Source organism: Anolis carolinensis, chromosome 4 (assembly GCF_035594765.1).
Source record: "Anolis carolinensis isolate JA03-04 chromosome 4, rAnoCar3.1.pri, whole genome shotgun sequence".
Lineage (NCBI taxonomy): Eukaryota > Metazoa > Chordata > Lepidosauria > Squamata > Dactyloidae > Anolis > Anolis carolinensis.
The window spans coordinates 35784207-35796291 of NC_085844.1; the positions used below are offsets into that span (position 1 = coordinate 35784207).

At 39.8% G+C, this 12085-nt stretch overlaps 1 protein-coding gene across 4 annotated transcripts in view; it reads left to right on the forward strand.

The window, feature by feature from the left end:
• Positions 1 to 53: 53 nt before the first annotated feature.
• Positions 54 to 12085, forward strand: part of snx16 (sorting nexin 16) — a 36565-nt gene continuing 24533 nt past the window's right edge. Inside the window, exons 1-4 of one of the 4 annotated variants that reach the window (XM_062980222.1) lie at positions 54 to 329; positions 1657 to 1762; positions 7928 to 8382; positions 9714 to 9800. In XM_062980222.1, the coding sequence (XP_062836292.1) occupies positions 8011 to 8382; positions 9714 to 9800 (459 nt within the window). In that variant the 5' untranslated portion in view covers positions 54 to 329; positions 1657 to 1762; positions 7928 to 8010. Of the gene's footprint in view, positions 335 to 1656; positions 1763 to 7927; positions 8383 to 9713; positions 9801 to 12085 lie in introns of all 4 variants that reach the window. The other 3 variants (XM_062980221.1, XM_062980219.1, XM_062980220.1) reach the window with 3 other exon arrangements.

Below are 12085 nucleotides of genomic sequence, written 5' to 3' on the forward strand. Positions count from 1 at the left end.
AGGCGCGGGAGATGTAGCCGCAATGCCTTCTGGGGTTTGGAGTTTTAAAGGAAGGGGGACAGCAAGCAAGCAAGCATGCTAGCCGGGCTGTTTGTTGGCGGCGAGGCGCCGGGCGCGAGGCATGCCGGGAGTTGAAGTCGCCTGGGTCTGAGGCATTGGGCTTGAGAGGGAGGCTGAGAACAACAAACAACAGGTAGACGTCGCTTCCCGCCTTGGACGCCGGTCGCGTGACTTTTCGGTTAGCAGAAGAGGAGGAGAATCGAAGGAGGAGACGAAGACGGCAGGCGAGGAGTTTGGGCGGCCGTCAGGAAGTCTGCGAGGGAAGAAAGGTATGGTAAGCGGCCCAGGAGGCTTCTGAAGGCAGGCAGGCAGGCTATGAAGATGCACCTTCACTCAAGCCACCTCAGAGTTCACAGTTTAGTCGCATGTATTTAATTCTCCCAGGCTGCATCTACACTGCAGATTGAATGCACTTCTTGACACCACTTTTAATTACCATGGCCCAATGTAATAATGGCATCCTGGGAGTTGCAATTTGGTGAGGCGCTAGCAGGGAAGATTCAAGACCAGGCATGGGCAAACTTGGGCCCTCCCTCCAGGTGTTTTGGACTGCAACTCCCACAATTCCTAACAGCCGAAATGTGGGAGTTGAAGTCTGGAAGGAGGGCCCAGGTTTGCCCATGCCTACTCAAGACTCTCCCATGGCATTTCAAAGTGGTGTCAAAACTGCATTCGTTCTACAGTGTAGACCAGGCATGGGCAAACTTGGGCCCTCCCTCTAGGTGTTTTGGACTCCCAACTCCCACAATTCCTAACAGCCGGGAGGCTGTTAGGAATTGTGGGAGTTGGAGTCCAAAACACCTGGAGGGAGGGCCCAAGTTTGCCCATGCCTGATGTAGATGCTTCCTTAGAGTGGAACCCAGAGAAACATTAAAGGCAATCAATTAAAACAAGTAATATGCTTTTTATAATTTTAAAATAAAAGATAAAGAATTAGGGATGCCTATCTCCATAGCAGTGCTTGTGAAAAAGATTTATTTATTTATTTAAAACATTTATATTCCACCCTTATCACACCGAAGGGGTTCCAGGGTGGAGCACAACATATATACAGCAAGCAGTCCATGCCAGCACATAAAATAATTATAAATATACACAAATTCAGTTATATCTACTTTAAAATAAGCTATTTAAACTAACTCAGGATACCCTGCTGGCTCCGGTCAGCAGAGTAGGTTTCCAATTATTGCTTCATTGCACTGCCCCAAAGGCTTGGTCCCACAGCCAGGTCTTTCTGAAGGACAGGAGGGAGGGAGCTGATCTAATCTCGCCAGGAAGGGAATTCCATAGCCAGGGGTCAATCACTGAGAAGGTCCTGTCTCTCTTCCCCACCAAACACGCCTGTGATGGTGGCGGGACTGAAAGCAGGGCCTCCCCAGAAAATTTTAGTCTTTGCGGTGGTTCATAAAGGGAGATGCGTTTGGACAGGTAAACTGGGCAGGGGCCCTTTAGAGCTTTATAGGGCAAAGCCAGCACTTTTAATTGTGCCTGGTAGCAAACAGGCAGCCAGTGGAACTGACGTAACATGCGAGTTGTGTGCTCCCTATATGCCGCCCCATTTATTAACCTGGCTGCTTCTCATTGGACTATTTGTAGCTTCAAAGGCAGTCTTCAAAGGCAACTCCACATAGAGCATGTTGCAGTAGTCTATCCTGGATGTAACGAGAGCATGGACCACCGTGGTCAAGTCTGACTTCCCAAGGTACGGGTGCAACTGGCGCACAAGTTTTAATTGTGTGAAAGCCCCCCTAGCCTCCACCACAATCTGGGGTTCCAGGCTCAGTGATGAGTCCAAGATCTTGGAGTCCTCATGGACAACAAGTTAAACATGAGCCAACAATGTGACGTGGTGGCTCTAAAAGCCAATGGAATTTTGGCCTACATAAATAGGAGTATAGTGTTAAGATCCAGGGAAGTCATACTACCTCGCTATTCTGCTTTGGTCAGACCATACCTGGAATACTATGTCCAATTTGGGCCCCGTAATTGAAGGGAGATGTTGACAAGTTGGAATATGTCCGGAGGAGGGTGATTAAAATGATCTAGAGAACAAGCCGTGTGAGGAGCATCTTAAAGAGCTGGGCATGTTTAGGCTGCAGAAGAGGAAACATGATGACCATATATAAATATGTGAGGGGGAGCCATAGGGAGGAGGGAGCAAGCTTGTTTTCTGCTGCCCTAGAGACTAGGATGCGGAACAATGGCTTTAAACTACAGGAAAGGAGATTCCACCTGAACATTAGGAAGAACTTCCTAACTGTGAAAGTTATTCAGCAGTGGAACTCTCTGCCCCGAAGTGGAGGCTCCTTCTTTGGAGGCTTTTAAGCAGAGGCTGGATGGCCATCTATCGGGTGTGCTTTGAATGCAGTTTTCCTGCTTCTTGGCAGGGGGTTGGACTAGATGGCCCACGCGGTCTCTTCCAACTCGATAATTCTATGAAAACATTCCATGGGCCAGAAAGATGGAATTTGTCAGCTCTAATACCAGTATCCAAGGCTTCAATCTGGGTATTTAAAAGCCTCCTGTTTTTAAAAAGACGAGACATGAGCAATTTGCTGTGTCCATCAATGGATGCAACAACACAGTTCCTCCGTATTTTCAAAAGTTGAGAAAGGCTGTCTGAATGTATTTGATTGCCTGGTCTATGGAGTTGCAACCTGGCAGTGGCAATGTCTCTCATGTGTCTTCTCAGAAATATATATGCATGTAGGGTCAATGCAATGGCAGTCTTTGCAATATTTGCTTTGTTAGGGAAGATACTGAAAAAGATTTATCATAGTGTACGTCTACACTGCAGAATTAATGCTGTTTGACACCCCCATTGGCTACCATGGCCCAATGCTATGGAATTGTAAGTTTTAGTCTTACAAAGGATGCTGGTGCCTTACCAAACTACCCAGGGTTCCATAGCATTGAGCCATGGTGTCAAACTGTATTCCTTCTACGGTGTAGATGCACACCTAGAGTGGAACCCAGGTCACCTTTCAGAGATGGTCCATTAAAACGTTTAATATATAAGTGGAATCCAAAGCTTCATCGTGTATATAATAAACAAGGGTATCTAAAAGCCTACTGCTTTTTTAAAGAAAGAAATATTTTTGCTAAGAACTATAGCTTTTGTGATAAGCTTTAATCTGCCCCAAAACTTTCTTATCCGATAAATTCATCTTGATTGTAAGATGAGTTGACTGAATAGCATAGATCTTGTATATGTTTTTATTAGGAACCCACACAAAAAGTGCAACACAATCCTTTTTCTGAACATAGAAGATAGTATTTGAATAGGATGAGTTTTATGCCCTGTTTGGGAGATCTAGTTGATATTATATTGTGTAAGGAATTCATGTGATACTTGATAGTGAGATTAGTGTTCATAGGCATTTATCCCAGATCCCACTCATTGCTGGAAAATGAAGTGAGACAATTGTTTGGTTTGTCACACAGGCTTACTCTTCCTTCGGGATCCTTGCTGTCTTGCTAACTCATGTACACAGCATTAGAATGGAATTAAGCTATTAACAACTTTGAAATCAAAATTACATTTAAATCTAGAATTAAAATATTTTTAAAGTAATTTTTAAAATGCAGTAGAGTCTCGCTTATCCAATCTTTGCTTATCCAGTATATTGTATTATCCAACGCAGTTTGGCTTTTAGTAGTAAATGTTTTTGTAGTCAATGTTTTCAATACATTGCGATGCTTTGGTGCTAAATTCGTAAATACAGTAATTACTACACATCATTGCTGTGTATTGAACTTCTTTTTCTGTTGATTTGTTGTAAAACATGATGTTTTGGTGCTTAATTTGTAAAATCATAACGTAATTTGACATTTAATAGGCTTTTCCTTAATCCCTCCTTATTGTCCAACATTTTGTTGAATAAGCAAGACTCTACTGTACAGTCAAAAAGTACAGTATCCTTTAAAAAATACTTTCTTAAAAAATGTTCAGATCTCAAAAGCCTTTTTGAATGAAAATGTTGATAGAAGGGGCAGCAAGGGAGAGAGCATTGTGGCATCTCTTTGAAGGTGGTTCCAGAGCCTAGAGTTGGCCACCAAAAAGCTGCTACCTCACATCCCTACCTCTTTGTCTGCAAAGGGACTGAGAGAGGATATTATGCATGGGAAGGTTTATATGTGGAGATCTGGTATGTGAAATAGCTTGGAACTAAGCCATTTGGGCTTTGTATGTTATACCAGTAATTAGCATTTTGAATTGAAAAAAAAGAGAGAGTCTGGCAGCCAGAGGAGTTGTTGTAGAATTAAGTTAACAGCCTCAGTTAACTTGTATCAGCCTCAGTTACAGCTCTTTTTGCCAACTGAAGTTGCTGAACACTCTTCAAAAGCAATCTCATATATACTGCATTATAATAATTCAAATGGAAAGTAATGGAGACATGCATCCATGGCCATATCAAGCTTCTCCAAGAACAGGCATGGTTTACACATTAGCTTTTAGTGCAAAAAAGTGTTTCTGGCCATCCTAGAAACCTGGATCTCCAGCACTTTCTGGATGCCTGTTCCCTGATGTACCTTTTGCTTGACCAGGAGCACCTCTATCTTGTTGGGACATAACATCAAATTGCTTCAAATTAAACTTGAGTTTGTTCACTGCAAAGCTTTGTAGGGGAATAAAGTATAGATTGTTCTCTTCCTAGGAACTAGTACATGCCTTTCCCCATGTTCCCCTTGTTCTACAAGCTGGAATGCGTGCTGCATCTCACTAACGAAATTAGATCTTGATGTATGTTTCCTTTAACTGCTAAAGTGGTACATTACGAATTCTTCAATAACATAGCCAGCCGCATTTTCTATTTTTGTTGTACTGGCAAGAACCTAGACATAGCTTAACTTGAGCCAGGACCAGTCTGTTTTATTTTTTCTCAGTGCTAGTTCATCATTTCAAGCAAATAACACGCTTTCTTAGAGAAGTTTTAGAAGAATGTATTCCATCCAACTGGATAAACTGCGCATTAGTACTGGGAACAAACTTGGAGTTTGTCTGAGGGCCCCTCCAGACATGCCCTATATTGCAGGATCTGATCCCAGGTTTTCTGTTTATCCCAGATTATCTGGCAATGTGGACTCATATAATCCAGTTTAATACAGAAAACCAGGGATCAGATCCTAGGATATAGGGCCTGAGTGAAGGAACTACCAGTAAATCCAGTTGCCTCCTGCACTGGTGATAGTATCTTGGCATGTGTCTTGACTTTACTAAATTGAGATCCCCAGATTTAGTTCAAGATGAATTGCAATAATCACAAATTGTATTCAAATCATACTACTTTCTGTCTTATATACCAAACTGCTAATCCACATGTCTTGCATTTCTGCTGATTGTTGCCTTAAAATGACACAAGTTGATTTTACTTCCATAAATGATTTTCTGTCCCCCTTTTGTTTGTTTCTCTTTCACCTTTTCATGTAAGCAAGCCCAACAAATTGCACTTTCTCCAAATTTTGCTTTTGCATTTTTCTCCTCAGTCGCACTTTCAGCTCTACAATCTAGTCTAGCCACAATGTAGACTGCCCTTCACATTCTAACTCCCTTATTCAGCACTATTCAAATGCTGCATGTGACTCTAAGGGGCTTTTCTTAGAAATACACAATCTGACAAACTTCAGCTGCTCTTCCTGACAATGTTTTGAATGATGCAATTATGTAAGCTATCTCTTTAACATCATTTAGCAATTCAGAAATACGAATATCCAGTACCTTTGCAGTATGTTAATCACTTCAGAGAACAATCTCAGTGTGGTTGCTTTCATCACCTTTTTCTTTCTACTACTGCTGTTAACATGTTCGTATAGTCCAAATACCATTTTTGTATATTCCAAGTACCATGAAGCGCAAAAAGGAGTAATATTAAATTAGTTCTGGTGTGCTTTTACAGGCTCAAAGAGATTGCTTTCTTTCTGTGCTGGATGGCATAATGGTTGTTGCAGTGAAATGTATATTACAGTGCCATATTAAATGTTAATATATTTGATAGTTTAAAATTTAGAATGAACACATTTATTCTTTAATCAACATCTTATCAACTCTGTTACTACTTTCTGAATATGCTCTTTATTCATATGTAAAGATACTAGTATTATAAATTTTATAATTCCGGTATGCTCTTCTTTAAACTTCATGTTTATCTAATTTACAGGTACACTTTGATGCCTTAGTTTTTAACATACTGTGAATAGCTTATCTGTGAAAACTTCAGACTTAGCTTTGTAGATAACACAAGAAAGAATGAGGGATAAATCAATGAGTTGGACTCAGTTTCAACACATATAATGTAAATAAAAATATATACTCTCATATGGGTGTTGTTTTTGTATGTCAGAAGCGACTTGTGAAACGGCAAGTCGATTCTGGAGTGAGAGAATTGGCCACCTGCAAGGATATTGCCCAGGGGACGTCCAGATGTTTTACCATCCTGTGGGAGGCTGCATACTTTCACCCTACCTATTCAACTTGTACACAGAACACATCATGCGATATGCGGGGCTTGACGAATCCAAGGCTGGAATTAAAATTGCTGGAAGGAACATTAACAACCTTAGATATGTAGATGATACCACTCTGATGGCTGAAAGTGAGGAGAAGCTGAGGAGCCTTATCACCAAGGTGAAAGAAGAAAGCGCAAAAGCCGGGCTGCAGTTAAACATCAAGAAAACCAAGGTCATGGCAACCAGACCGATTGATAAGTGGCAAATAGAGGGAGAAAACATGGAGGCAGTGACAGAATTAATATTTCTAGTCGCGAAGATCATTGCAGATGCAGACTGTAGCCAGGAAATCAGAAGACGTCTACTTCTTGGGAGGAGAGCAATGGCCAACCTTGATAAAATAGTGAAGAGCAGAGACATCACACTGACAATCCCCACTATCACTCTGGCCAACTGTCATACACCAACATTTTCAAAATCCTCTCTGACTCTCCAGCTAATCACCAGTCACTCCCAATGTACCATTCACTCATTTATTCCAATAGAACCTTATTATTTATTTTATTTATTTATTTCAATTATTTATACCCCGCCCTTCTCACCCGAGGGGACTCAGGGCGGCTTACAAGTGGCAATTGATGCCGTTACACTGATATACAATAAACTACATCTTATGTATGCAAAATATAGTGTGACCTCAATTTACAAAAACATTTCCCTCCGAAAAAAAAATCTATAACATCACACCTTACTTAAACCCTTGTCCAAAGTCAATATATGACATTGTAATCATGAATAAATTATATTTATAGGCATCCCAACTGCCACTGCCCTGGCCTCAGAGGGAGAGAAGAAGAGGCAGTATCTCCTTGACTTAAATCTATCATAACATTGCTAATTATCACTTTTAAAAGAACATTTGTGTTGATGAGAACTGAGGGCAAAACCCTTACCTATTTCTATTTGTCTTTCTGCAATGTAGTGGGAATAGTTTAATGTACACTATAACAATTGATTACTGTGTGAAACCAAGCTGTTGTTTCTCTGTTTTGATGTGATTCTTATGAAGTTTAGCTGAGATTTCAGATATTGTGTGGAAAGATTTGTAATGATTTTTAAAGTTTTTCATCACCAACTAGACATTTTTCCAATACTATGAATTACAACCATCACAAACCAAAATAGCCCCACTGGCTAGAAAAATGATGGATTCTGTGGACTCACGGATTAGAGGGCTCAGATGGGCTGGTGTCTCTGTTTGTTATACACGAGGGAGTGGCGGGCAAGGGAGATTAACATGAGCAATAACAGGAATTTAAAGTAACAGGTGTAAAACACAAAAAAGAAAGAAGCTATATATTTTAAGTAATGTTATATGAATACCAAAATTCAATTAAACTTCATTTTGTTCTTTTTCCAGATAACTAAAGTAAAAGTAAACATGCAAGAAGCTTAAATTCTACAGTCAAGAAGTGGCAACGTTCAAAAGTTTTTGAATGAAGGATGGCTACTCCATATGTTCCTGTTCCGATTCCTATAGGAAGTTCAAGTAGTTTTACTACAAATAGAAACCAGAGAAGATCATCTCTCGGGAGTCTTTCAACATGTTCAGATTCTTCAAAGGGACAGCTAGAGGATTCTTCTAATGGTAGTTTTAAAAAGATGAGTGTCCCCGATGAGATTGGTGCCACTTCATCTCCTTGTAATAGCCCACTTGTAAGGACTAAATTTATAGGTATGAACACATCTATGGAATACTGCATACAGCCATCAGAAGATAGTGAGCAAAATATAGACACTAGGAGCTGGGAAGATCGGCCTGCCACCCCTACGATACTAGGTTATGAGGTGATGGAAGAAAGGGCAAAATTCACTGTAAGCTGTTTTGTTCCTTATTTTTTTAACACTAGAACCATGTTATGTAGTCACAAAATATACATACTAATCCCAGTTTCATAATAAGTGCTGTCAAGCAGTATGGAATTCTTCATTAACTGCTTGTCACTGCATAAGTGGCTCTTGAGTTATTCTATGGACTAACATAAGAAGCTTGGTCATTTCAGAAGGATTAAATTGCTTAAATGATAAACACTCCTGCTCCACACGTTTTAACATTGATCTACTTTATACACATGGGTAATTTTAACTCAACTGAACTTAAAGAAAGTAGAACTAATTACTTTTGACTGTCTTAATCCCACAGGTGAAGGCAATTGAGATTGTTTTTTCAAAGTTGTGGTTCTGAAATGTTACCATTAAGGAGGGAGAAGGGCAGGAAAGGAATCAAATGATAACTTACTCTGAAATCCCATATACACATATTGGGAATAAGCTCAGTTGTATTTGCATTTATTTGTGTATAGACTGCATTACCATTTACATCCTCTTGCTTTGGTTAGTTTGTACTAACAACATCTAACAAAAGCTTAATGGAATGAAGGAAGATATGTTTTTGTCTGTTTACCCCATCGGGAGAGCAGCCAATTTGAGGTTTAGGGAATAGGCTGGTCCTTATAAAGAAAGTAGTGTTCATGAAGTAGAATTGGCCAGTGACTGATAGTTGGAAATACATTTTCCAGTTTTCAGAAATATTTTTAAAAGCAAACCAGAAACAATGGAATTTATCTTTTCATTGGAGTAATCATTTGTCAATATAACAGTTTTTACTACAATATTAAATGGATATTACCTCTATTTGTTTATTGTGATTTGAATAGAGTGTGGTTAATAGTGAAGATATTGTTTTATATGCTTTAATTTATCTTATTCTATTTTAAAAATGTTTATTTTAATTGTACATTGTTTTTAATGCATCGAATATTTGCCTATGTGTAAAGCTGCCTTGAGTCCCCTTCAGGGTTGAGAAAGGCAGGGTATAAATGTCATAAATAAAAAAAATATAGAGCCTAAAAATTTAATTGTAAACATGTTTGCTAGAAGAAAGAAACATTCTCTTTGATGGGATGAGGGTTTACTGTAAATTGTTGAAATCTGCTGTATTTGTGATTTTTTTTTTAATGTTAAAATCTAAACTTTATGAAATCATTTTTTGGAGCAGCCAATGTTTTGAAATGCTGCTGCAAGAGCTTTGATATCAGTTTTCACAAAGAAAAAGATTTATGTCAAATAATTGCAGTGTGGCATGACTCAGTTATACCGATAACATTGTTTACAGAAGCTGCTTCAAACAACTTTTTGTTTAACAGGTTTATAAAATCCTTGTTAAGAGAAATCCAGAGGAAAATTGGGTAGTCTTCAGAAGGTATACAGACTTCTCCAGGCTAAATGACAAGGTACATACATTTGAAGAGCTTGTGATTTCTCCATTATGTTCTGTTTTTCTGTTTTATTTTCATGATTCAAAAGTTATTTTGAAAAGTTGGTGAATTTATTTATTTATTATTTATTTACTACATTTATATCTTGCCCTTCTTACCCCAAATGTTACCACAGAACCCATAAAAAACTGCACACTGTCCTGAATGTAATATCAGAAATATTCCATCTAATTGATCCTCAGTGAATTTAAGATCTAAAATATAGATGAGCCTAATGTTATTAGGCTTTCTGCTTTCATATATTTCTGAAAACAATGATGGTAATAAAATCACAAAAAGCTAGAAACTGCCATTATACTTTAAAGAAGCTATCTCATAGAAAGCAGTCAGTTGCCAAACAGGAGTAAAGTGATGTAGATTTCCAACTTCTTTCAGTCCATCCCAGAATGACACAACCATTTGACCTGCTTTCCTCATTTGGTCTGAAACAGAGGTTCTCAGAGTGCTCTGGGGAGTCCTTGGGGCTCCACAAGACATACTGAGGGGCTCCGTGGTTCCACCCCCCTCCTCTTCCTCCTCCTCCTCCCTACCCCTCCAAACTTTCCCTCCTTTTTCCTGCTCCTCCCCATCCCGCCACCTCCCTTGCCCCCCAAAAGCTTTTTTCCTCGCCTTCCTCACCACTCAGAACCTTTCCCCCGCACCTTCCTTGCTTTCAAAGCCCTATTCCCCTCCCACCATTCAGGGGGTGCTTTGATTGTGCTTTTCCTGTATGGCAGAAGGGAGTCGAACAGGATAGCTCCTGCGGTTGCTCCAATTACTATTATTACAGAGGCAGAATGGCCATCTGTTGGGGGTGCTTTGATTGTGCTTTTCCTGCATTGCAGAAGCGAGCTGAACTGGATGGTTCCTGGGGTCTTTCATTGGTCAAAAGGTTTTTCCCATGCCTCATATATATACATTATATATAATATAATATATACTGTAATATAATATGTAAACATTTCTTGGGGCTACACGAGAAACGTTTGCTTCAAAAACAGCTCGATAGAAAAAGTTTGAGAACCCCTGGTCTACAGTGTACCTGCCTCTTCCAAGAAAGAGGCTACATTAACTCAGTCGGCCCTCTAGGATTAACTGACGCACAGACAGGCAACATCTGTATTTCCCTTCTCCCAGCACACTGCTAGAAATTCAGTTCCGTTGAAAAACAAGACCTGTGCTGCTCATATGTTGTATTTCCTGGTATAACCACTGGGATTTTTGTAATGGCAGAAATGGTGGCAACAGAAGGTTGTTAATGGCAGGAAATTGTGACTCCTTGGTGGAACATAAGCTGTCAGTGTTTAGAAAAAATAAGATTCTAAATTATTTTCCTGCAATATTGATATCATGTTGATTGAATTAATGAAAAATAGATGGGTTTTTCTATCTCAGTGGTTCCCAAATTGTTATGGAAAGGCTATGGGAACAATGTACATGACTGTGGGGATAATAAGACTGGGTCATCGTACATTCTTCTTTTTACTAGTAAAAGAATGTAGGAATATTTCATCTAATGGGATATATGCAAGATACTCACAAAACAGAATGACACTTTTTGTCCCTATGATAACTGGATTTTGAAAACTTGGCTTGTTGTTCAAATAAAGATTGGTGATAAAGCTTCGATGGAGAGACCCTTTCACCATGATAACTTTTTCAGGAGTGAATTTCCCTTTCTGGGGGCAGATTTATCTCACAATTGTCTTACAAATGACTCATGATTAAGAACAGGGCTAAGTTGGATGTTGTAACTTGGGGACTGCCTGTAATCTTAGAGTAATAATGGGTTCATTATGGAACCCATAATGGAGGTACAGTCCTTCAAAGAGCCTGGACCCAAGCTGAATAGATTTATTGGTCATTTCCAGTGCTTTTACTTGTGCCCAGAAACAGACTTGCATTAATGGAACTGTTGCAACAAGGGAATTGTGTGTTCCCTCTAGTCAGCAGTCTGGCTACACCTAAACTTTCTGAGTGTGATGACCCATGGGCCTTGTAGTCCTGCTCAGGACATGGTAATTCCTGATGAAGATGAAAACTTGGGGTTTTTACCTTCCCAGTCTGAACTGGATTCCTCTCAGCCAGATCTTTCCCAGGCAGATCTGGGAACCTTGCACCTGCAAGAAAGTTGTCTCCCAGAAGTATGTCAAACAAGCCCAGAGCCTACTTCTCCCGTATTCTTGCGCCGGGAGTTTTGTAAACAACAGAGAGGTTTGGAAGCTGCTTCGCGCAGGAGTGCGAGGATAGCAGCCAAGAAT